This window comes from Haplochromis burtoni, unplaced genomic scaffold (genome assembly GCF_018398535.1).
Source record: "Haplochromis burtoni strain Fernald_Lab_line unplaced genomic scaffold, NCSU_Asbu1 Contig_208, whole genome shotgun sequence".
Taxonomy (NCBI): Eukaryota; Metazoa; Chordata; class Actinopteri; order Cichliformes; family Cichlidae; genus Haplochromis; species Haplochromis burtoni.
The window spans coordinates 146,862-174,727 of NW_024582569.1; the positions used below are offsets into that span (position 1 = coordinate 146,862).

At 38.3% G+C, this 27,866-nt stretch overlaps 1 protein-coding gene across 2 annotated transcripts in view; it reads left to right on the top strand.

Moving 5' to 3' along the window:
* Positions 1-27,866, top strand: part of csmd2 (CUB and Sushi multiple domains 2) — a 263,474-nt gene that overhangs the window by 99,684 nt on the left and 135,924 nt on the right. For both annotated transcript variants that reach the window (XM_042226362.1, XM_014338052.2), the window contains 2 exons: positions 23,315-23,427; positions 25,472-25,549. In XM_042226362.1, coding sequence (XP_042082296.1) covers positions 23,315-23,427; positions 25,472-25,549 — 191 coding nt within the window. The remainder of the gene's footprint in view (positions 1-23,314; positions 23,428-25,471; positions 25,550-27,866) is intronic.

The window sequence follows — 27,866 nt, forward strand, 5'->3', positions numbered from 1 at the left end:
AAAACAACAAGAAAAATTACCCCTTTTAATGTGCCATGAATGGCACCATTAGAATAGATAAACAGTGTTGCTTTGAGAGCAATCTGACTTTTCTTTGGCTATTATAAAAGCCATTAGTAAGGGAATGGGGGTATTGACTCTTTGTTTTTCACAAAGTTACTTGTTTGGGTGTTTTTTTGTAGCTACGGTTCTAAAACAGTACGTACAAATGTAAGAACATGCTGGGGTCTAAAAGGTTCTTGACCTGATACTCTAACTTCAGCTTGAAATTGTAATATTATTAAGAAGTTTACTTTTGAGATTACAAGATTGTAGCAAACCTTAAAAAAAATCTTTTCTGAAAGACTTCTGTAAGTGTAACACGCCTGAGATTCCTGTAAGTCGTTTTACTGTCAAAGAGAAAATAAATTCTCAACGAGCAGGAGGAAAATTAGCTGCCATAGACGATGAGCTATGTTCTCAGTGTTGACAAAAAGAAAGAAAGGCATTGTTATTTGGTGCAATTTTTAAAGCTACAATGGCACCTCGAGCTTTTATGGCTAATTTAAGTTTATTATGAATGTGTTGCACTTGTTAATGGACATTTTATTTGATGGATTTTCTACTTTAGACTTTTCAGCCCAGATTCTTTTCTTATTGACAGCTTGTGGCATTTGAGGGCTTTAACAGTTACAGTAAGAATTATGATTATTATCCTTTTTTTGAAAGTAAATTAATAAGCATAATGGATTCTTGCTGCATAAAAGAACTTTGTGACTTTAACAAACTCCTCTTCCTAGAAGTCATTATCTGTGAGACTTTGCTATCTGGGCAGAATTTTGAGAATAAAATATCAACTATTAGGCTGTCACTCATTGTAACAACTGTTTTTCACGTCTATCACCTGCCTATCCGGACTGCCTCTGTGGTTCAGTAGTGCTACATGGTAATTCTCCAAGAACTCTGAAAGCCCTGAGGTCTCTGTGGCCATTTGCTCCTGTAGATGCTGGTCGTATATAAACTGGTGCCAAATTAGCAAAGGGTTTAGTTCCACTTTGGGATTCTTCCAGTCTTTTTCCTTTTGTTCTTTTCTGTCCCAGTTCATTAAAGCAGATATTACACTACTGTATGAGAGTTGTATATCTTTTCCCCATCCGACAGTTTGTGCTCGATGGCACGCTTACTGTCCAAAATCCGTAATTAGTGTGCCCTAAGCCTTTCTGTTTTCTATGCTGTATTAGCTTTTCTGTTAGATTTGATGTCATTAATGCTTCTAAAAGCTGTATTTACTGTCACGCTTACCTATCAGGTTGCGTGGTTACTGGCGTCTTTGTTTAACAAATGTATGCTTTTGTGATTTTTTTTTTTTAATCTTGAAATATTATCAAACTGGAAGCTTTGTCATTTTAATGGGATAAGTACAGCTTTGTTAGTGATCTGTCTTGAATCTCTGCTGCATAGTTTTTAAGATATAGCTAGTTTGTGACCCATTTTTTAAAAAGAATCCTTAAAAATTAAGCCGCCGCAGCACATTATCTGCAGCACATTAAAAGGGAATTGATGATGCATTTTGTGCTCTAATATTCTGTCAATATTCGTCCTTTTTTTTTTTCTTTTGCCCCTGTGCCAAGTTCTCAATTCCAAACCTTGGCCTGGTTAGGGCTCAGAAAACCCCACAGGAGATTACTGTAGCTCAGGCTTTAGCTGTGGTCCTCACATCAAAGGTGCAAGGAAAGAGAGGGAGCCACTGTAGAGATGCAGAGACACAGGACAGCAAATACTGGCACTAGTACGGAAGGGGTGGGGGGGACAAGCAATAAGGATGTGCTATAGACCAAAGGAGTCTCTTGAACGATGATGAGACGTTTCTCCCGCTGAAAACGCTATATCCAGATGATCAGAATCTACTTTTTTGGCTAAATGGCCACAGGGTATCCAAATCAGACCAAGGTCAAATAGAGTTTATGGAGCTCCAATCCATTTGTTGTTTCACTCCGATTACCACAAAAAGGAAAATGAAAATCGGTCGAGTAAAATTTCCTTTTCCTATTTGATGATTCAAACGGGAGAAGGAAATTCAAAAGACTTGTGAGAATACACGAGACCATGAAAAACCTGATAACTGTGTGTAGTTTTTGTGTGTGGGCTACAAGGGCCATTAATGTATGTAGCATCACATTGCAAGCCACATCTGTTTGAATAAAGCTGTGTGTAAGTGTCCATGCTGACATCAGACTGTAACACATACAATGCTTATTTGCTCTTCATGTTGCATTAAAAAGAAACAAAGGCAAAGTAAAAACCTTTCAATATCAAAATACATTAGCTGCAAATGTGGCTAATACAGATAATAACAGTAACTGAGCTGTTGGACTGTCTAGTTACAGTAAGCATCACCAACAACATGTTGGAAAGAGCTTTAAATACAGCACTGTATGGTATATCTTAACAATTTTAGTATAATATAACCTTTTTTTTAGCTGTTTATATTCCTCTCATAAATTTCATAAAAAAAAAAATCTTGATGCTTCAAATAAGACTGAAAATGTAACAATCTAAATACATGATAATATAGAAGCTATTGGCTAATTGTGTAATTTAACATTTAATTTGACCAGATTCCATTAAACTGAACATTTGACATTTATTTGTGGAACAAATTTCATTTGATTAATTACTTAAAGTTAGCATTTAATATTTTGGCCATAAATATTTTTGGGTGTGTATACAGTTTACATCTAGCATGTATTTTGTATGTATGCACCCAGTTAGGATATCACGGTTAGTGTTGATTTGTTATTTGGACTCAGGTTATGGGAATTTGTAAAGGTTTAAAAACAAAATTGAATCATTTGGTCTTTTTCTCTCCCATTTACATAACATGGTTTAACCAACCATGCTAACCAACCCCAAGTCTCATCTTCATGTTATTTCTGGCATATATATTAGCTCGTTCTGTAGGACAAGGTCCTTACTGCTCTGTCTTCTGCGTGTTCTGGTTATTACCTTGTACTTACACATTAAAAAAAAAAAAAATTCAGGCATTGCATTAGTCATCGCTGAATACAGGTAGAAAATGATAGTCACTCACAGCATTCATCCCTTCCCGAGGCAGCCCTCTGTGCCAGCCAGTCGTTTGTTCGCAGAAGTGATGAATTTCATGCTAATTATCAAGCACACACTACTGCTCAGGGAGCTTTGTGGGCAGATCCCAAGACAGAAGGCTGTGAATATAAACAGGCGCACCTGCACATACTCACACAGCGGTAATAATATGGTGTTCATTGGGACGATATTTGGGCGCTCATGGGCAGGGCATTAAAGTCGCATATTTTATTTACCTAATTGAGTCCAGTGGGATTATTTATGTGATGCTTTGTCTTCTGTGTAAAGGGAAGACAGAGGAAGGAAGATGGACAGAGCTTTTAACATACTTGCATGTTACAGCCCCGGTCTGTTTTCAATTCTCTTGGTTGGAGTTCAAAACGAAGGAAGTGGTACGATTTTATTGTTTTCATATTTCTTTGCCCTTTCCTCTATCACACATTTATATTGCAAACAATGTGTCTAATGGCCTTTGACAAGTGAATATCATTGTTTTCTTTTAAACACAAAGTGAAAATCCCACTTATCATAATATGTTGTCTATCAGTGGTTGTTAACGATGTGCATCCTTAGATGTCATATAATTTAGAGATGACTCATTGTTTATACAGTGCGGTTGGCATATTTTGCTCACAGTGGTAAAAAAAAAATGCCTCCTGATTACCTTGGTTAAACAATCAGCCTGAAAGACAAATCACAGTTTCCGTTTGGCATTGTCACAGCTAAGAAATAAAAAGGCAAGTAAATGTATAAAAAAATAAATCTGCTGTAATTACTTGTCTTGCAGTAAACACTTTGTTTTCGAGAAACATAAAAAAGCCTTCTTCCTAATTAAAGAAAAACATTATAAATTAAAAAAAAAATAATCTGAAGATATGTTATTTGCAAATATTATTTATTTATGCAAGTTCCCTAGAGGAGCAAAACTAACTTACTAAGATTTATGTCAAGAGCAGACACATTTTGCATTTTATCACAACATTTACCAAATAGTCTTTCGGCGTAAATATCCCATCAATATACAGTAAAAGTAAGAAAGAAAGAAAAATAATGAAGGTCAAAACATTTTCTAGTTTTGTTGAACTTCATGAACTAAGAAATGTAGCGGACTGATTTGCAAGCAGTTGTAATTGTTGTGGCTTCAAAGAAAGTATTCCCTGTTTGCACTAAACGGACTTCTGTGAGTTTAAAAGTGCTCATGTCTTTCAGATAGACGTCTTTGTCAGCCCGAGACCATCCTTAAAACTTTTTTTTTCAGTATTCTTTTTGAGATTAATAAATTCAAGAAATGCTAAAGTTCCTGTGGGAATAAAAGATGGAAATAAAAAGAGAAGATACAAAAAGGAAAGGTTAAAATTATCCAACAAATTCTAGCCAGGCAAGGTTCTACCTCAGGGCTTTGCTCCCCTCCTCTCCTTACAGAGCATAGCAACTTGCATTACTTTACTCTGAGTGACTGTGTTACTGCAGGCTCGCTTTCTGTCAGGGAAAGACTGATGTTGATTGACAGCTTACACAAGGTCTCTGCCAAAGCTACTGTAATCACATTCACCAGAGTAAGGCTCAGGCATACTCAGCCTGTGATGCCCTGATGGCCTGGAGGAATCAAATGCATGAAAGCTTTTTTTTTTAACCACGATGTATTTAGATATAGGGGAACTCATGTAAACGATGTAGCGTAGATGTGTCTATGAACTGCTGTGTTGCAGTGTACTTTGTGTTGCTGTGTGTTATAAATGTTTTCCTTGTACCTCATGCACAGAGGCCTCTCTGCCTCTGTGCATGAGGCACAGAGGTTTAAACTTATATATTTTTATCTTAATCAAAAGAGTTTTGTTGTTGTTGTTTGGGTTTTTTTTGGCTGAACTTTTCCTGACTTTGATGCTATCAAAGCCCCACCTCCCCACCCCGCTCACCCCATTCACACATCCACCCCAGCAAGCTGTTTGATTCCTCTTAAGTGCCTCCTGCTCGGGGCTCCAGTATTAATGAGAGCGAAATTAACGACAGTGCCACCATTGTGCTGCCATTAGGCTGCTCCTGTCCCAATTATCTGATGTTACTGCCGTCATTCTCATTATGTCGCCTTTTTGAATTTCTAAGTAGAGATTAATATCAATTGCCGTGCACTTTTAGTGAAACCATTTTCGCGAGGCAAATCGAGTTTGTTTGCTCAGCGAATGAGCAACTTGCCTCAAAAGAAAAAAAGTGACGAGAGCGGAAATTGAGCGAGAGAATGCACAGCTGGGAAACAGCTGTCGCCAAATGCCAATGCAAACACCTACAACTGTACCTGCGCACGCATGCTAATGTCTGTGTCCTCAGATGTGTGCTACTTGCCTGAGCAAAGACCAGTAAGTGTTGGATTTAGTTGCTTTAAATAGCCAGATGAGGGTGAAGGACACTCTTAATACAGAGGTAAGGCAGGAGGATTTGATTTAGAGCTGTCATCACCTACCTCTCCACATTCACAGAGTCATTCAACTTTTCATAAACCATTAGGTTGAAAAATCTGCTACTCACTCAAGCAGGTATGCCTTTGTTTCTTTCCTCTTTTGTTCGTCTCTGTTACCATCTTTCTGTTTACTCTGTGGACATTGATGTTACATCTGAATATCATTGAACCACTTCAAACTAAATGCATTCAGCACCATGTGCTGCAGAAACCTATTGGCTGTGGATAACGTTAGTCTATTCAAGTTGATAAACCGCCTCTTTACCTTCTTAAGGACATTTCATCTGGACATTTATTGTTCAGTTACAGTTATATGACGGCAAGCATCCGCGCCTTTAAAACCTAACAATCTAAGCTCTGTATTGAGCATTGTGACAAATGGCGAGTAGACCATTGTTTATTACTCATAATACCCAGAAGCCCCAATTACCACAAATCTGAGTCTAAATAACTGCTCTTAATAGATCTGAGTGGCTTGAACCTCTTGTACCTCTCACTCATTCTTCTCTGTCCTGTGCTCTGTCTGGCATGCCCACTTCCTGCTGGCAGACATGCTGCTGATTAATGTGTTGATAATTACTACATAGACAGAGAAGCACGATTAATACTAGTCATTTAGCATCATTAAACCAGGCTTCATTGTGTTCGCACAGTTTTGTCTGTCGGGTTCTTGTGTGGCCACGTGAATGCTGTGGTTCCTGAGATCATACGGGTTCACACCGCACATGTCAAAAGAATGATTTATGTCTGTCCGCTCTAATGACTCCTGGGTAGTAGCTGTTGTGAATTGAGGGCATGTTTGAACCTTTTTACGTCACATCACAGACAGACGTCACCTTTGAACTGACAGCCCCTATGGGACAGGACCAAATAGCTTTTGCATTTTGCATATTGGGCTTACTCTACGCTTTTATTTATATAATGCCCAACGGTATAGAACTGTTAAAGCATCTCCAGGTTTTTGCAGTGTAGTCAATGACCATCCAGACTAATGAGAGGGCCTATTAGGGCTTCATTAATCCTCATAGTGAGGGAATGAGGATGCAGGAAATGTGTCAGCCATCACTGCAGTGTCCTCCATGGACCCAGATTCAGATTTTACGTACAGAAACATATAGAGAGAGTAATAGACCTTTGTCATTGATGAAGAGCACTCAGTAGAAATATTTTTCATTATCAGCAGACCTAACTGGTGAAATATTTGCCTGGAGTCAGAAACAAGCCTAAAGTAAATTAAAGAAAAATATTGCCAAAAGTCAGTTTTCTTGCCACATTGTGTACATTTTGTTTTCTTCACTTTTAAAGAGGATTGATTACAGCTGGGGACATCCAGAATTGTTTTTCAGATGACTCACTGTTTAGCGCATAAGTGGAATTTGTCTTCCAGCACCATACGTTGATTAAGAAAGATCAGTGGGGTATTTATTTATTTCTCTTGTTTGTGCAGTTTGTAAGCCAACTGTTGGTGGTGGTTGGTGCATTAAAACAGCTATATATTCAAAACAACACACAACTATATATGTGCGCGTGTTCGTGTGTGCGGGGTCAGGTGTTAGGAGTTTATCTCTGAGTGGGTAATTCATCTTTGGGGGGGGGGAAAGGAGCGACTGTGAACAGCAGCATGAAATCAAGGATGAATGTAATTAAAGGCTGACTTTGCACCTTTTTTTGCAAGGGTTGAAAATTGCACAACTGACCTCGGTTGAACCGCAATTGCATTAATTTCTGCTGAGGGCAAAACAGTCTTTATCCCCGGACCGGTGAAGATGGATCTTAAGGTAAACAAGAAAATGACACATCCCAGGAAATGTTGCTAAGAGGGACAATGACCCACGGTTAGAGACTTGCCTCTGCTTTCTGTGCTGATGCAAACTGATACAAAGCTCTATTTTAACTGGTGAAGAGTAGCAAAACAACACTTTTGGCTGGATGTGAAGTTCTTTCTCCACATCTGCTGTGTGTGCTTTCAGTTGCATTCCAGTCATTTGTATTGTTGTGCACACTTGCATCATAGAGAAGAGGTGGTTTTATCATTAAACTGGGGGTTAAAGGTCAGTGCTGACTCAAGAAGAAGCAGATGGAGAGGCCTCTTTTAACTGGATGGGGATTTTATTCATCCCGGTCATGTGTGATGTACAAGTGATTGCCTCTTTTTCTACCTCGCCATGTTCTCCATTCTTCCACTCTCCATTTTAGTATTTACCTGTGATCTCGCTCTCTCAGCGTTGTGTAAAGTAATACAATAATATAAGGCAGAAACACATGAAATAGATTAATATCTTTCAGAGCTGGAAAAAAGTGTATAGCCATAAAAGACAATAGGAATGCATGTTATCTCCCACAAATGGATTTAGACGAGGCGGCCAATAAAAGCTAATGGAAAATGAGATCAGGCTGTATCAGCTAGAGTGAATATCTCAGCTCTCTGCTGTATAATGGAAGAGAACTTGGCCTCCTTCCACTTTGCCACATAACTTAAAGGCTTAATTCTACCTGGCCTGTTTGAAGTTTTGTGTAACATGTGGCAGAAGGATCAAAGATGACTTTGAACAGACTGAGACCAAACATACCCGCAAGTCTCCATTTGGGCGATGTGACATGAGAGTGGGTACACATAAATTTGTGTGTTTGAACATTTGTAATTAAAATACCTGGCTAATTAACACCGTGCTACATTTAATTGAGCTTGTGTGCTCTAGTGCCTGCACATACTTCTCTTCAAGTGTCTCTTTGTTTGTGTTAGTTTGTGTTTGTGTGAATCCGGTTTGGAACACTTGCCTATGAGCCTATGAATCTACACATTATTCCTTTTTTCTATTTTTAATTTTGTAGCCTAACTTAAGCAGTTGCAAACTTCCCCTAGTTGCTATAATCAAAGTTCACATCCTGGTAAGTTGCCAGCCCACAGTCGTTGTTTAGAAGCTTTTTCTCCATTGCTCTCTCAGCAGTGCCAGCCATCTGGATTTGGAATTGGCATTTTCCGATCGTCCACCTGTCTGTTCTAACTTTGTCACATTATCCTACAGCCACTAGATGGTGGGACGTAAGAGAAACACTCTTCACTGCCATTTCATCTTTATCCTCATGTCTTCCTTGTTTTGAATTTGAAAGAGAAAGCCGAGGAGATCATGCTGATTTTGACATCACATATTCTCCCAAAATTAAACATGAAGGAGAGTAAGACAGGTACCAAACGCCAGTACAACACATTCAGAGTCAGCTCCGGATCTTCTATATGCCTGTTCCATCATGGAATGACGACAAACAGGCCATGTAACTGCTTTTAAGCCTCTGAAGTTGGGGTCTCTGTATCGAATTAGCTATAATCCCTCAACAATTGCAACACTTTTATTAAACCCTGTGAATTAAAGCCTGCTCTTCAATCACACATTGATTGGTTGATTTAAATTCCACTGTGGTGGCGCACAGAGGCCAAATTAAAAAAAATTGTGTAATTGTTCAAATACTTAGGGACCTAACTGTATATATATATTTTTGAATCAATTTGAGTTCATGCATTAAGAGTCTCTGAATGAAAAATGAATGGCTTTGTCAGCAACCCTCAATCTAATTAAAAGAAAATGAATATATGAAACTCCTGCAGGGGGGAAGAAAATACTGTGGGTGGACAGTTGGAAGATTTGTGCAGAAAGGAAGTCACTGAAAGTAGATGGTGTGGTTCGGTTTTGGCAGTTCGTGATGCCGGGATGACTCATTCTCTGTGTCCTCTGGAAGCTTCTCATCTCTTCTCTGTTTTGTTCTTCTTCTACTCCTTTCTCTGCAAAACAGCCTTTCACCCACATTTGATATTCTTCACTTTTAAAAATGTCTAATCTTATCTCGTTACCTGGGCAAATTGACACATACATAATCTGAAAAACCTTGTAAAACAAACTTTTCGCAGGAAAAACTTTGGCTGTATTTTATGAACTCAGTGAGAAAAACAAATGCAGTGCAATGCATGACACTGAGTGAGCAGTGCCACAAGTTCCAGACGAGTCGGGATGAGTGGAAAGTGATTAAAGGCCATCAGCTGTCCATTAGATTGGAGTTCTTTTTTTCATTTCAGCTCGTCTTAGAGCCTCATATAACATCCAGGAGTCAACCATCTGACAACATGTGCCTTAAAAAAAAAATCAATAGACATTTAGCTTCTTCAGCAACCGATTTTCTAATAAAGAAAAGAAAAGCATGAAGAAAATCCAGGAAAACACTTTACGCTTTACAGGCTGTTCATTGTCTCGTTCATTTAAAAAAACCATCGCATGGAGGTTTGACCTTCACAAGCTCAGTTAATACTCAAAGTCATGCCTCAGTACCAAAGATTCAGGCTGTAGTTTGAATTTCTCTCATGGATCAATAAGTGTTAACTCTTTTTTGTTAGGACAACGTTAGGACTTTTAAGGCAAAGCGTTTCTCCAGATAATAAGCCAGAGCAGGAATGGGTTGAACTGAATATGTGACAAAATATTGGTTAGAAATGCTGGAAATGTTGGGGAAAAATGGTTGGAGGAAGATAATTGTATGAAGTGAGCTAGTGTTTCTAACCATCCATCCATCCATTCATTTTCTTCTGCCCATCCAATTCAGGGTCTTGGGGAGAGCTGCATCCTATCCCAGCTATCATAGGGAGAGAGTCAGTGTAAGCCCTGGACAGGCCACCAGTCTGTCACAGTGTTTGTCTCTATGTTATTGCAATATTTCACAAGTTACTGTGTATTTTACGTACAGGTTTCTGTTTCATTGCTGTTTCATTTAATGTAATGTGTTGCAGGATTTACCTTTCTATCCTAGTCTGGGTTTGTTTTTTATAACTCATTAGAAGGAAATAAGGTCACCAATTTTTTCAAAGGAAATTAAGCTTCTGGAATCTCAATACAATACTAAACTTGCCTCAGCTGTAATATAAGTCCTGCTTATGTAGATAAACTAAGAAAAAAATAAATGATTTAATCAGACTAAAAGGCAGTGATTTAAAAAGAAGAGAAAGAATACATATTATGTTCCAAGAAAGACATTGGCAGCGTCATTTGCAAGTTCATTGGCTCAATAAACTTGGTTACAGATGTATATTAGTGTTTGCAATGGCAAGGACAAGCCCATGGCAGAGAGATATATCTGTATATCCAACTGATTTTGTAAATGTGGTGACTTACGGCGCAGTCGTGATGCTGTTTGTGATTGTGGAACACACAGGAAAGAAAGGGAAGATCGGCCTCAAATCAAATCAACTCCTCTCATCCAGTTTAGAAGCAGCAGTTTCGTAATGGGGTGGAAGAAGATGACTTCTGTAAAGGGATGATCTGATATCCTCGTGTTGGTGTTGTTCCCAGACCATCATGAAAATGTTGTTCCAGGTTCAACATTGCAAGTGACCAATCACATTGTTGTGACGTTATTCTTTTGCGTGCCAAGCCATTCGTGCATTTATGAAATTCCAATGTTGCAAGGACAATATCAATTCTGCTTACTGTTTATTAAAGGGTTAGGGTTAGGGTCCGTTGATCGGTGGACAGAGGCGGTTTCACGCAGCTTAAGTACAGTTTTTTGTTTTACGCCGGTTTTTCCCGAAGTCGCAAAAGTATGACGTCACAACATTCTGATTGGTCACTTGCAATGTTGATCCTGGAACAACATTTAGTATGATGATCTGGGAACAACACCAACACGAGGATATCAGATCAACCTCTGTAAAGAGAAAATAGATTTTATCCACAGAGGAAGAGATGCAAGGCACAAATGTACACCTTAAATATTTCACCAGAAGTAGATAATACTGCTTTTTATTTGATTTAAAATTCTGGAGACTTCTGCAAATCCCATCCATAGAACGCCGTGAAAAGACACCATTTCGCTTCTGCACCAAAAAAGCACTATAATGGAGAATAGACCTTTCCTACGTATGCGACCAAGTCAGCATTCCTATAGCTGTCTTGCTTTTGGAGCCATCACTTTGTGCCTGATTGCTTCGTGATTGTTCTGAATGTGGAGGACATAATTGTGTGATTAAAAACTATACAGCAAAAGCTAATTTGCATAAAAGCAACCTCAGATGCTTACACCAGAGTGAAGTCATCTGAGTTAGTGCTGTCAAAAGTGGCTGAAAATAACGTTATCACAAATACAAATCAAAGGTCCTGACAACAAAGTTTAACTTCAGTTATTCAGCTGCTATCTCTCTGCTGTGTTTCCTTTAATACAGCTGGTTTTCAGCTCCCTTTTGCTGAAGTCTGAAAAACCAAGACACATGACTAGGTCTATGGGAAAACAATTGGGGTTTTTTCTTGGAAACTCACAGTATTGCAGTTTGATCAGATAGTCAGATAGCACTAAGTCTAACATATGTCATGACAGAGAGATGCTGGTAGTTTTAAGCTTTTAATTCTTCCGGACAATCACTTATAATATTCACAATCCAATGGTAATTTTTTTAATCATTACACTATTGAACTTAACAATATTCCCAGAACATGTACAAGCACAATAATATGGACTCCTTACAAACAGAATCCATGTTCTTGCAAATAACAACTTGGAAATCTTGGAATAGGATGTTTACAGCAGTGAAATTTGAACAAAGACAACAAACAAAAAGAGGTAAGTAACTGAGCCTAGGAAGCAGCTGTAAATTGTGTGGATAAGTTAGAAGTGTAACAAAAATGAAACAACAAAAAAAACTGCGATTGCATAATAACATTGAATCCACGTTAATGGACAAGTACAAGTGTGGAATTGTACATGTTTTGTTTTGTTTTTCTCATCACTGTGGCATTACAAATAAGTCAGTATTAATTTATCCTTACCAATTAATCCTTACCTTTATTTTGAAAGGTCCCAGTTCATGTTTGGAGTCATAGTTTTTGCAGGTACCTGTTCACGGTTACGTCACGGTCATGTCATTGTTTTTATGTTGAAAACTTTTTGGTCCATTTCACAAACACGCCGGTATACCTCGCCGTGACACTATTCTCCCAACCTCACTCCCTGCTTTTATAGCAGACAGTTGTTGGTTTGGTTTTAGTTAAGAAAATAAAAAGAAATGCGGAGGACAAGGACAAAAAAACAATTAAAAAAATAACCAATTCCTTTAAATTCCTCACAAATAGGCTTTCAAAATAAATGTAGGTAGATTTTAATGGTATTTGCTGTTTCATTTTATTTCCCCCACTTGTGATTAATTAGCTTGCATTATATTTTATGTCAGCCTTTATTTCAGTTTGTACTGTGTTGCCCTTTAATACCTTTAATCCGTGGGAGCCTTGGGGCTTATTGTTTTAAGGCAAGAATTCTGAGTCTGCACTATCCCCTGCCTTCATCATAAAAAGTGCACAGTGGCACATTGCATTGCAACATAGGTTTATATGCCATTTAGTTTTATGAATGCCAGTAAGTTGCTGTTACTAATGGGCTGCTGTTAAATCATGCATGCGTTTAATGATCACATGAACCTCTAAACTAATAAAAAAATGTTTTAGTATGTACTGAAACCAAGAGCAGTGATTTAAGCACACCGTAGGTTGGGGTGCATCACGATACAAAGAGGAAAAATGAAATTTAGTCAAATAGAAACAAACATAGATGCATGTGCAAATTGTTTTTATATGTTGACACACACACACACACACACACACACACACACACACACACACATATATATGTATATGTATATATACACATTATTTCAGGATGCTGTTGTTTCAGAGGAATATAATGTGCTGACAGTGTTTGTTGGATTTGACAGTGTTGCCCGGGTCAATATCATTAGCATGGTTTCACCTGTCTCCTCAAATACTGTCATCGAGACTCACTGTAAAAAAACAAACAAACAAACAAACAAACAAACAAACAAACAAACAAACAAACAAACAAACAAACAAACAAAAAACCACCCCAAAAACAGCTCATGCACACAAACCATAAGGGGGAGCGAAGTGTGAAGGAAAGAGATGGTGAGGAGATATGTGAAAGCGTAAGAGTATTGGTAATTTGATTGCTAATATTATCCAAAAAAGTGGAAAAAAAAATAGAAAAGTAAAGATTATTCCACTTTTCTCTAAATCTACAACTTGTCATTTTTTCCCTCTACATTGTTGTTGTTGTACACTTCAGAGAACATTACTTATTAGGTAAGGGAGAGCAGTAACTAAAACTGAACATTGGAAGTGCTGCTGTCAGATCTATTCAGTGAGCTTGGATGGTAGTGGGAGATTGTGTTTTATTTTTTAATTTTTTAAATCATACGCATTAAATCCAGTCATAACCTTGAAAATTGACTTTTTTCCCCAAAATAATGCTCGCCTGGACTTTTTTTGTTCATTCCTATAATTTATGTGTTAAATGTTTACTTTGCTTTTATCTGTCACGCTGTGATGGTTGCTTTGGCACCTCTTTCTCTCTGTCTCAAGTGCCCTGTAGCATAGAAGGATAATGTCCCTGTAATCGGCCCTAGGAAATTATTGGCTTTTGTTTATTGTTGTGTTTGATAGATCTACAGGGAGGGCTCAATTATCATTGCCACTTTTAAGAGTGACCTTGGAAACTCATTTGTTTTTACACTGTTAAAGATCCAGTACCCAGAGGATTATACCTGCTGCACCGATATTGCTTTGCACTGTGTCATGTGAGTGATTGGTATACGGGTGTGCCTGTCTTTAACAACCTTCCTTGTAGATGATGGTGAGGCATCATGTCAATTGGATTTGGCAGAAATTAAACAAAGGGGAAGAAAACTGACAGTGTCTCTGTTTGTCTTTAGTTTATCTTAGCCAGACAAGTAATTTGGGCCTTTGTAGGTCATTTTGGTGAAGTAAAGCATTCAATAATGTTAGCCATTAAGCTCTGTATGGCTTTCTCTCAGGACTGTTTCAGAGTCCATTCCATAGCTCTTTGTGACTTCGTCTACACCTGTCTTGACTTTTTGAGAAAGAGTAATAAATCTCATTGATGCTGGGATCAATTGTTGAACAAGCTGCACTAAATTTTTTACTTGCTCAAACTGACTTTGTGCTGTTGATCCATTTTTCCTTCACATTTCTTTGGCTTTTTTGCTGTGTTAAAAAAGACCCAAAGTACCTCATTTTTACCGCAGTTCACTCCATGACTTGGCCAACTGGCTTCATAAAGAAATAGAATATTACATAGAAGAAATGATCAAAAAAACATAGGGAATGAAAATATTTATAATCTCAGCAGTGTTGAGCATCAAACTTTTAACAGAGCTAAAACCAATGGAGAAATTATAATCAGATCTTTCAATAGGGATATGATAAATAACTACAAAACTACAAGAAATCAGAAATGAAAATCCAGTAATATAGGGGATATTCAAAAAATACAAACATGAAAATGAACAAAATTCGTATTGAAGTAGCAAATAACCTTCCATTGCTGTTCAAGTATGCATGTGTCCATGGTTGTGGTGCATTGAAAGGTCTGAAGATGTCATTTGGAACTTTTACAGCTACAGCTGTGGAAAACATTTTTGAATGATATTCTAATATTTTGGAATGGAACAGTAGAAGAACAGTTGATTTGTGTCAAATGTGAATTCAGGTAGTTCTTCCTGGAAATTTACAGTGGGTGTGACCTCAGCACCATTTATTTTGTTGGCCTAACGACCTCTAAACCAAGATGGAAGCATTTTTACTTCTGTCTACAGGAACCGCATGGAGTGCAATAATTCATTACAACAGCAACCACCCGAGATGACTTTGAAAAACAACATACCTCAAGGGCAAGTTTTTCATCTCAAAGTGAAAGAGATTAAGTATGCCAAACATTTCACTGAACTCTAGTGAAAACATGTAGCTCTTCAACTCATAGTCTGTCAGAGCTGCTGAGATGTTTTGGATCGCAACACTAAACACAATGACATCCACTGGACTGAATTATGATCTTAGTTTAGTTAAGATTACTTCAAAGCTTCAGCCAGAATACTCTGTAGGTAGTATCACTTCCTGGCACAACACACCTTGGTGTGTTTGTGTAGCATATCTCCGTCTAACCATTTTCCCCCACTCGGTGGCACACCTGCCAGTGAGCTCTGGTAATTGGTGATTCTGTTCTGAGACGTGAATCTTGAGAAAACCAGCAACCACAGTGGATTGTCTACCAGGAAGCAGAGCACACAACACTGAGGGATATTTAAAACTGCTGGCTAAGTGTAAATGTAAACTCTGTAAAATAATAATTCACATGAGCAGTAATGACACCCAGTTACATCTATAAAATTTATATTGAATATTGTGCAACTTTGCCAAAACATTGTCAGACATTAGTTTTCCCTGGTCCCCCCCCCCTTCAATCGGACCAGAATTGACATGTTTATCTGCATGTTGGGGATGCAATGTAATGTGCAATGAACATTCATTCTTGAATTTATTATTCACACATTTTTTGCACAAATTTATATATTTTTCTTTCACTTTAAATGTTTATTGTGTTGTGTTTAGTTGTGTTTAGTGCTGATGTGGGGCAGTTTTCCAATTGTACTAAGTATGACTGTGAAATGGCAACAAAGACTTAACTTATCTTAATTAATATGATCATCCTATCTCTAATAATCAGCTGTGTAACACAGGCCTTCAAGCTGGCAGTAGTTAAACCATTACTTAAAAAGCCATCTCTTGTCCCTTCTGTCTTAGCTAATTATAGGCCTGCTAGACCTCGATTAGTCCAGATTAGAACATGCTGTAGGTATTACTGGTACTCCGCTGCAATGGTTTGAATCATATCAATCTAATAGACTCCAATTTGTTTATGTAAATGGAGAATCTTCTAAACACACTAAGGTTAATTATGGAGTTCAACAGGGTTCCGTGCTAGGACCAATTCTGCTTTGTTTGGGACGTTTCATGAGAAGGCATAGCATACATTTTTTTGCTATGCAGATGACACTCAACTTTATCTATCCATAAAGCCAGATAACAGGCACCAATTATTTGCACTGCAGGAAAGTCTTAAAGATATAAAGACCTGGATGACCTTTTAATTTTCTGCTTTTAAATTCAGATAAAACTGAGGTTTTTGTACTTGTAAATATCCTGTCTCAGATTGACACAGAAAAACTAGTTCATGCATTTATTAATTCTAGGTTGGACTAATTTGTTGTTATTAGGAAACTCCTTGAAAAGCGTTCAGTTGTTCCAAAATACTGCAGCAAGAGTACTGACGGCTGCTGGAAAGAGACAGCATATTTCTCCTATGGTGGCTTCTCTTCATTGGCTCCCTGTTAAATCCTTGATGACCATTAGAGCACTTTGCTCTCAGACTGCAGGCTTATTTGGTTCCTAGAGTTTTTAAAAGTAAAATGGGAGACAAAGACTTTAGCTGTCAGGCCATTTTGTTGAACCAGCTTCCATTTGGATTTCTCAGTTTTCTTTGTATAATTGTTGGGTCTTCACCTTATGTAGAGCCCCTTGAGGCAACTGTTGTTGTGATTTAGCACTGTATAAATAACTTGAATTGAGTTGAAATTATAATTCTGATATTATAAAAAAGATCTGTATAAGATTGTGTAGTGAATTAACCTGTGACTCTTTAAACCAAAGTGCTCTATAACAGCTGCATTATTTTCTTTTAGCATCACAGGTACTGGGAAAGCTCCATCCATTAATCATACGGGGTTATCACAGATATAGTCCAACTTCCTCATACATACTGCACACTGCAGGTGTGACACATTCAGCCACATGAAGTATCCTACTCGTAACTCTGAACTGAGAAGTTTTAAAGCCTTGACCTATTTAAACAGTGAATAAAAATATAAAATCAAAGTGCAAAGGAAAGTGTCATTGATAGTGTGGAATTTGGAGTTCAGTCTTTGGTGTACTTAGACCTCCTCTGACCTTGAGTTACCTAATGTTGACTAATTTTGACTCTTCAGAACAAGTTTGTGTTCATGAAAATGAAATAAAGTGAAACATTTCTGCCCGTGGACACAACTCAGGAGATTATCACATGCTGTATTACCCTAAGACCTATAGTTAGATTCAAACTTTATGCTGTTTTGGCATGGTCTCAACTGATCATATGGATCCTACCTCACAGTAGAAACAGACAGGGGTGATAAGTTCCTGTTAACATCTGCACAAACTTATTATTAGTCCAAGTTTGTGCAGTGTGAAAGAGGCTATTGTTTGATGTGAATACCATGCCCCTGGGAGAAAAATGAGTTTCTACTTTCCTAGCTTAACACTTGTGCTTGTGTGGCTGCTGAATAACCCTCTTCTTAGATGAAAGAAATAAATCATCATGCCAGAGTAGCTACTGAGTTTTTAATTTGCATGGGTACCAAAATTAGAAAAATACATCCTCAACAAAAGCACACTTGCCTTTTACTCCTGTCTTTGAAAAACAGATTTCGGGCTGGATTTGAATGTGTGTTTGACGACCGGTTATGAACTGCAGGATATTTGGTCAAATGGCAGTTTTAGCGTTATCTCCAACCTTGTAATTGTAAAATGACTTAAACACTGTAGGTGATTTGTAGAGCGCTTTCAGATAAGACTGAAAAATGAAAAATCTGCAAATATACAGTGAGGAGATGGAAGCAAAGATGAAGGCTAGTGCGTTGTTCTTCCCAAAAGAAAATTTCTTACAATCAGTGTCCATATCATATGTTATGTGAGGGTAGAAAATGAGTTGTGGGAAAAGAAAGAAAAGAATCCCTCAGGAGATTTAACAAGGCTCTCTGATGGGGCCAGAGGTCTGCCCATAAATATTACATGAGGGCTGAGGGAAGAGAAAGGAACAGTGTTGGTGCAAGGAATCTACAGATAAACTAGGCATGTTGGCGCTGATGGGTCTGCAGCTTTGCTTGGTCAGTGAATGTTTCGGTATACACTGCAACACCCTTTTTATCACTGAGCGCTCCAGTCCAGTTAAGCACACACCCATGAGACATGCTGTAATTCTCCAAAGGGCTTCTCTTTGTGCTTTGGCTTTAACTTCCAGTGTAAGGTTGATGTTCTTTACTGCCTGGGTGCTTGCCGTTTGAGGAAATGAATGGACAGCATTGAGGGTTCTGTGTTGTTTGGAGCAGGGGTGGTTCGGTTAAACCATCAGTATATCTGCTCAGAGTAACATATAAAGGTCATAGCTACAGCTCCACTGCCAGAGCTTTAATACTACCATTCTGGACTTAAGGGACATCCACACTGATTAGTTTACCTCAGCAGGATGAGATATGGATGTAATTTTCTAATGTGCATTAGAGTATGTATAGTGACTGTCAATGCGGGAGAAAGAGAATTTATCAATATCTCTACTTGTATTCAGAGCTGGAAGTGCGGGTACAAGCATGTGTTTTCCACATACATCTGGATAAGCTGACCTGTGTTATAATTCACATAGCCTCATTAAAATGCTGAAAGTTTTGGCTGTAAAGTTACTGTGACCCCTCCCAGTCTGCTATAAGTGCCTGGACCAGCATACTGAGCAGAGCTCTGATTGATCTGCCTAAGTAGGTGCAATTAATAGGAACGTTCTTCACACACACATACACACAGGCACGCATGTATGGTCATCAGATAATATAGCGGAGCGAATTCATGCACTGAAAGACCCTTTAAAGCGTTTGATCCTAATGTGCAGCTTGTGACCTTTGGCACCCAAACTCCGCCCATTTACTGATTATGCATAGAGCAATTTGACACTTTGGCCCAAGAACAGAAAACAGATGACATGAAACGATGAATATAAAGCAGGAAAAAAAAGATCAATTTCACTGGAAAAGGTTGCTGAATTGCCTGACGACGATGACCTTTGTTCGAAACCTTGAAAGGCATTAACAATTTAATAAGTCACATCACATCAATATGGAAAGCACCTCTGTGCTAGTGTTTTGTAATTGGATTTGACTGGACCTGCATATTCCTAAGACCTTCAGTCATAATATTATCGTGAAAATACAAGTCTAAGCAACAGCATTATGCATACGCACCTTTAGGTACCTTTTAATTGGATGTCGCCTATACATTTAAACTGTAACTTATCAGGCTTTGTAGAAATGTTGATAGCATTCATTTAAAAGATAGCAACAAAAAAAACTGTTTATCAGGAGCCTCTGTGTCTCAGTGTAATGTTCGAAGGTCAGTCCCCACAGTTACCACAGTTAAGTGCAAGACATACCCCCCTCTGCCTCCCCCTGGATTCCTCTATCACCTTGCCTTGCTCCAAAATACATTTCTTGGACAATCATCAAAAGAGTGACTCAGACTCAGGAGCTTTGGGGCCTGGAAATGGAAACTTATTTAGTACTGCACTCTCAGGACAATTCCACATAAAATCTAATATGGCCGGACAGAGAGCAAGAGGTTGAAGGGAAAAGGAGCTATAGAAGTAGCCACATTACCCTTGAGGAGACCTCCATGAGGACTTTTTGCGTTGCCTTCTACTTTCAACTTAAAACATTAAGTTTTTGAACAAAGCAAAGGGCATGCAGTGAAAGGCAGGTGTGACTTTGGGTTGAAATGATTTTTATGGTCAACGCCTCATTCTGTATTTATCGATTTCTTAATCTCTCAGTCTATCCAGCTATCCTCTGCTAGAGCTTCTTTTTTTTAAACTTTAGTCTGAGGTTTAGTGTTGCATTCTAATGAAACTAAACCTGATTGCATTTAAATCTAAAGGGAGTTTTGGATAAGTGCAGTGACCTCCAACACAATAGAGGATTTACATTAAATCTGGCATTTGTAGGCCTTTGGGCATAAATGTGAGTTGGGTGTTCATTTCCTGTAATTCACTGATATGAAATTTAGTACTCACAATGTTTCAGTGCCCAGCCTGGTGCTAAGAGCTGGTGGTGATTTGGATCTTCTGTGTTCTTCTTAGTGGTGTAGCTTTAAACGCACATGTGACAGACACAACATAAGGCCCCTCAATTCGTTATCCGTCCTCTTCTCTTCAAGCCTCCCCAAAGGCATGCAGACACACTATCGGTGTCCCACTTGTTGTTGTAAATTATTGCCAGACTCAAAAAACACAGCTTTAGGGTTGAGGCTCATTTTGATTGCTCTATGCAGGCTTTAGACCACAGTGTAAGGAGGGAAAAGGAATAACCCACTGAGATAATCCCAGTGTGTATAATACTGGACGGGGCATGTGATTGAATTGCTTTGTGGCATATCCATGGATTTAACTTTGTTTAGGCATTAAATATGACCCCCTCTGATATAAACATTTTTTTCTTATTAACGTGTTAATATGGTGTCTTTTATAAGCTAAAATACACATTATGAGTATGAGTATTATGAATATTTCTGAAACTGCAATGTAGGAAGAACAATGCATTCTGGCAGCTAGTGTTTCCATACATAATAAGCCTAACAAATCAATCCTATCAACTTGCATGGTGTGGCAAACCTGTCAGAGCTAGAACTTGGAAACATTTTGTAGCATAAGCAAAACACTTGAGCTACTTGTTAACATATTCAGGCTCAGGTTTTTGCCCTATGTGCGCTCCGTTTCTTTCAGCTAGTTGTGTGAGTCTTTACTGGAATGTTGGTGGTACTCAAAATGAGCGTTTTATTTAGTTTTGCAACACAGGTGGAATGCATTGCTGTTCTAAGAAGTGGTATTGCCAACACAACTGAGTTGCAGTCATAAGTGATGCTTTCAAAAACCTTTTGTATTTAAGTAGTTGATATTGAAATGAATGCCATGTTTCAAGACGCTGTATGAGATCATCCAATAGCTGATCCCATTGCAGTATGGTATCTAGTAGTGGTGGGAGCAAAAAATATAATACAGCATAGGATCACAATATTTTCTGTGGCAGTATTGTGTCAATACAAGGACACCAAATGTTGATATTTTATTAATTGGATTAAAATACTAGAGCGGTCATGTCATGCGCCATCATCCTGAGATAATGTTAGCCAAGCAAAGTTACATTTAATCGACTCTGCCAAAAAAACATCCAACACTGGACATGCTTAGCTTGACAAATCTAAAATACGTGTTGCACGCTCACAACCACAAGACAATTGATTGGACGCAACCTTTCTGAAAACAGTTGCAGTCTAACTTGGATACTGACTACAGTCACTGTCAGAGAGACTGTGGAAGGTCTGCAAATAACAGATTTATAAATGCAAACAGACTGCCAACAACGTCTTTCTAAATGAGTCTTTGTCGATGAGCCCGTTCAAAAAGACTTTACTCAGCTGGTCTAATGCTGATTGTATTCTGGTTATAGTCGTTGATAAGTGCAGATGTAGTAGGCAAATGTGAATTCCTATCTATGTGGACAGCAACAGATGTGTGATTTTCGATGATTTATTGCAGTTAATTTGCTGTATGTTCAGAAACACATTGCATGCAATTGCCAACTTGACTCCATTCTATTGCAAAGATATTAACAGCAGACTGACTTTGGTTTATGACAGCATTTATGTCATTTTTTGTGGCAGTTTTAATGTGCTTGACGTGAGAAAAATTAATCTTACTGGAAAAAATGAAGATTGACAAAGTTTAACTTTGAGGACATAACTGGCAGTTGAAAAAAGGTAATAAATCACAACATATTGTATTGCAATGCTCATCATGTCATAAAATATTTTTAAAAAATCATGAGTGAAGTATTGTGATAATATTGTGTAGCGGTGTTTTAGTGATTCCCACCCATGGTATCTAGTTTAATTGCTCAGTTTAAATTTAGATGTAATTTTCTTTTACTTTCTTAAGTGTTGTATCCAGTTCTATTAATGGGAGAGATAGTTGGAGGTGCACCTTAGAATGTATCTACTCTAAACACTTATGTTGGTCTGACATGTTGGTCAGATGAGCTGGACATCACTGGGAAAAATATACAGTTTACAGTAGGGAAATTGGAAATTATGCAAACCCTTGTTCAAATGTATCCCTCACTGTGTCGGTGCTCATACTGTATGTGTGTAGGAGCGCTCGTGAATGCTTATGTTAGTGTGTCTCAAGATAAAACATGATGTGCCCCCAAAAGGCTTTGGCTTTAACAATCGAAGAAGTGCTTGGTAAGCAACAGCCCTCATTAGCATACAGATCAGGAGGCACTATAAGTGTTTGTGAAGTGTAATTCACTATTGCTGTTCCAAAGCAATAAAGGGAGTGCATTTTCTCCGCTAATGTCAGTGCTGGTCTTTCCCGGTCCCATTTTTTTCTTACCAGGCTACAGTTTTGTTAAGAGTTGTTAACATTACAGCTCCCCTTAAGTACCAGACCCTCCCTTTGATAGATCTTAAAGGTGTAACATTTTAACATCTGCAAGTCATGGCCAAATTAATTTTGAAACATTGCTATAATTACCATAAACAAACAAGACAATCACCGGGAAGACTGACAGGTTCTGCCAGCCTCTGCGATATATTGTCTGCCATTGAGCTTGGCTTTATTGGTAACATGATGGATTACATAATTGTGTTATGCCACAAAACAGAAGCACACTGTAGGCAGTGACACTTTCTTGCACTGGCAGATATAACTGGATTTAGTTTGTATGTATGTGCGCTTGGTTGGCAGGGATTTATTTGACAAAATAAATAGAAGACGCTTAAAATATCTGAAGTTGAGAAGAGATTCATTAGTTGAATTTGTATGCTGAAGAAGTATATCAGTGGCGATGCAGGTGCTGGAGTTACTGGTTCATACCTTGCCTTTAACCTAGAATAAATTCAGTGTGCAGGAGTGTTGGGATATGCAATGCATCACCTCTGTTTCCAATCTGCTACATTTGCATTTGCATGTTAAATCACTGTGGTAATACTCCAAAAGTCTATAGCTCTCCGTCTCTACCTACAGGTTTACTGGCCCGAACCTTCCTTCGCCCATCATTAGCAGCAAGAACTGGCTTCGACTGCACTTTACTTCAGATGGCAACCATAAGTTAAGAGGTTTCAGTGCCCAATACCAAGGTAAGACCATGAGAACGGTTGATATTTTAAAGAAGGAGGCTCATTAGAGATTTTACTGAATAAATTATAGACCACTTTTTGTCTTCAGTTCAGGTTTGCTAAAAAGGCCTTTTGTCAGTAGCTACATGTCTGTGATATTTGATTTTAATATTTTAATATACTTCCTTGGTCATCCCAACAAAGAATCCTTTATATTTTTGGAGACCCAGAAAAATGACTGGTTAGTGCCATAATCAGAATATAGTTGTGAACTTCTGCCATTTTGGACACTTCATGAGCTTCTTTCTTATTTTATTCTATTCTTGGAGCCCATTTGCCACAGAATAGTTGTGAATGCTTTCAGGAAAAAGGAAAAAAAAAGATGATTACAGGAGCATTATTATGAGTGCCACATAATTGCACAGAAGCATACATGTGGACACGCGCACACACACACAAACACAAAATCCTTTTTGTACCAGGCATCCATTTCCTGTTCCATTACTCTTAGAGGTTCAGGGATCACCTTTGAGAAGGGATGAGCAGGGGAAAAGGATTAGCTCGTCCACCAAAAGAGGTGATCTCTAAGGGTCTCACCTCCAGCCATCTGCTGGAAATATCAGCGATGGAGGAAAATAAGATAGAAGAAGAGACAAATGAGGGAAGAATTTGGAAAAGGGAGCCAGTGGGATTACAGGTTCAGTGGTAGGTAAATATGTTTCGAAGATCGGAATGAAGCGTTAAACTAATACTTTAATTAGATTAAACACTCACGCCACTGTTCCCATCCCTCAATGCATTATTCTCATCATGACAACTCCCATGATTCCACAGCAGTGGCTTGTTGGAGTGATAAAGTCACTGAATATCTTAATTGCCTCCTTTTTACCTTATTTATTTTTCTGTGTCCTTTATTTATATGTAGGAAAATAATCAGCCACACCACATCAAACCCAGCATCTAATAGCTTAGTCTTCTTACTTGAAATATGCTTATACCTTTTTCTTTCTTCCTCTTTAATCAGTTTAACAAATCAAATAAAAGAGTTTTTTTATCCGACTTTTTTCCCCTTCTAGACACATAATAAACAGAGTTTTTAACACATGACTCAGATAAGCTTTGAAGTAAACTGCAGCTGAATCAGAGGAAGGGATGAAAACACATTTGGAAAACAAGTGAAGTTCCATTGTCAGGGACCGTCAAAGTAATTAAACAGGACGACTGTGAAGGGGAGCTCAGATAATACTGATAGTGTTTTTGAAAATTGGCGAATAAATATGCATTTAAACAAGTCTCCTGTTTCTGATTACCTTTTTTTAATCTCCGTTGCAATTATAACCAAACTCAACCCATTTAAACTTCATCTTTTTATTGTATAGAAAAGAGTGTTTTCGGATGCCCTTGCATCCTGTTAATGAAACAGTGATGTTATGCTAAGAACCCTTTTTTCCACAATCAAAAATATGGTGATTGTCAAAATCGCTTTCTGAATATGAACCACTGTAAGAGGTGTGACTCTTAAAAATGAACATAAATCTGTGTTCTAGGTCTTTTCAGTTTTATTGTCATTTTTAGATTTAAAAGTTTATCATCCATCCATCCATTTTTTCTGATTATCATCTTGTGCTGTGGGAGCTTTAACGTTTCTCAGCTGACACAGTGCAAAATGTGGTGTACCTTGAACAGGCTGCCAGTCTATCACAGGGCTGACACAGCGAGACAGACAACCAAACACGCTCTCTCACATCCACTTCCACACCATTTCCCACCAAGTCCAATTTAGACTCACCGATCAACCTAACAAGCATGTCTTAGGGGTGCGGGAGAACGGCGGAGCAACTGGAGAAGCTCACATGGGCATGGGGAGAACATGAAACTCCAAAGGGAAAAGACAACCAGGAGCCTTAAAACCAGAACCTTCTTTCTCTAACATTACAGTGTTTCATTAGTTTCACAATTGATTTGCAAATGTTGATTTGAACATAATTGCAGTGCCTTTTTTGAACTACGTGGGCATCACTTTCTGCCATGTCACTCCAATCTCTCTTCTATGTTTTCTCTACAGTGAAGAAGATGACTGAACTTAAGTCCCGGGGTGTGAAGATGTTGCCCAGCAAAGACAACCACCACAAGATATCAGTGTGTAAGTTACAGCCCTTAATTTTCCCTTTTTTCTACAACCATAAGATATTTTTTTTTACATATTTGGTCACTGTGTTAAGTCCCCCGGACAAGTATTCAGTATATGCAAGTGTGGAATTAGGTCTATCTATCATAAAGGACATCTATAATTTGGCATCGGAAAGATTAAGATGAAGAAGGCTGAGCTTATAGCAATATTTCAAAGTCTTTATGATTGTAAAGTCAGGGCTGGCAGTGCTCCCTCGCCACCAGCACCACTATTTTCTCACATCACTGCATTATTACGACATTATTGCATGAAAACATTCACACGCACATGGGCATGCTGAACATAACCTGCATTGTTATTGATGATCAGGTAGGCATTAACAGTAACTGACAGCTTAACTAAAGGCTGACACAGCACACAGAAAAAAAGTTTCCCTGTTAGTTTATGCAAAAGGTAGTCTACAGTAGTCAACAACTACCAGGCTGTTTGTTGTACTTGGCTATCTGACACAGGGAATACTTGATAAATATAACAATAAAACAATTAGTCAACATTAGTCTTTTGTTTTTCCCAGTACAAAGGTAAAAATATAGGCCTGCAATCTTTTAGCACATATTCCCTGATTGAAATGCTTAGGGAGTTTTGTGCCTCCGCCCAGTCATTAAAATTAGGAACAAAGCACAGCCTTGCAAGCCTGTGCTTTGAATACAGGCATCAATGGATACCTAACTGCCTTCAACTTCATTACTACCCCAGGTTCCACTCATCAAACACTTTTTAAAACTGTAATTAAATGTTACAGAAAAAGTGGAATAGATGTAAGTTTTTACTGCCCCCTCCGTGTCAGAGTTTGACCTGAAACTTATTAAAAATGTCACCTAATACTGCTCGAGGTCTTGTCCATAAAGCGCGATTTTATATCCGACTGTTTTTGGCCCGGAGTGCTACAGAGAGCTGTGCTGTTCATCTTTTTAGTTGTAGCGGAGATGAAGACGGGGTTGAATAAGTTACTCCGTCATATAATTCTGAAACCGAAAACCGTAAAGAAAATCGAATGATGCACTAAAGGAGACTATTTGGGGTTTGATGTTTGCAAATTCAGGGGTACATTGTAGAGCTTTTTATTGATGTCAGCTCAGGCCACAGTTAAAGAATGACACATGCACTGTAACCAAAACCAGATGGAAAAAGTAGGTATGCTAACTGGTGTTTAAATGTGTAATCGTTTGTTCATAGTAAATTCTCTTACAAACACAAAAATAGGATTGTCATTCATTTTACGTCATGTTCGAGATAAAAGGCTCGGAAGGCTGTTATATATTAACGGTGTTTGTGGAAAGAGAAATCTATTGGCTGCCTGCTGTGAAAGCTGACAAGTTATATGTATGACCAGTTGTTGCTGCAAAAGTGTCCTCAGGAGTTACTGGACTCCATCTGTCCAGGAAAGAAGAGTACAGAGCAACATTTTATCATCTCCAAATTGGGCTAGCCACACTCTCTTCTCTCTTCTGCACTAAGATGTTTTGTTCAAGTTGGAATTTGTTTGTTAAGTTTTCAGGTTCTGCCTCGCCGCCTCTTTTCTTAGGCCTATATGCTAAATGTCTTTTGAATTAATGTAAATAGCCGCTAAACATTCCTCCCAGAAGATGAATGGATATGCTGTGGATATGCTGACACAGCTGTGCAGTCCACTATGTTCAAACGCCTTACGCCCATTTGTAACCTTTAGATGAAATTCTCTCGAGTATTTTTTATCATTCACTAACGGGCTAGTACTACGTATTAGTTTAGTAAGTAAGTTATTGCCGTTCATAATTACTTACTTGTATAAACTGTTAGGTGTTACCAAAGAAATTTGTAAGGATGAGAAAGTCACGAGCCACCCTAATAGTTCAATTCCATATTTTGCTTCCAAGGATCCAGACTTGTAATTTTAAAGTGGTCTTGAAAAAAAAAACTTTCCAGGCTTTCTGAAGCTCTTTTAAGTTTTTCTTTGAACATTGGCTGCTTTTTAACTCATTTTCTGTGTTATCTTTATGAAGTCATCTCACATTGGCCTATGAATCGTTCAAGCACCTTACTCATGGGATCAAGCACCGTTGTCTACAGACGATCAAAGTTGAATCACGATAAGCTGAAATATGCCAAAGATAACCCGATTTTGTCAGGTATTAAATTATATTTTTGCACCAGCAAGGTGATGCATATAGTGCCTTCAGCTGAAACCTTTGCACATCTAAGCAGATTAGCGCGGTTAGCTCATTAACATGTTAGCGCCGTGCAGCCCCACACACGGGGCGATCCGCGTTAACTTGCTAACGGAGATTTG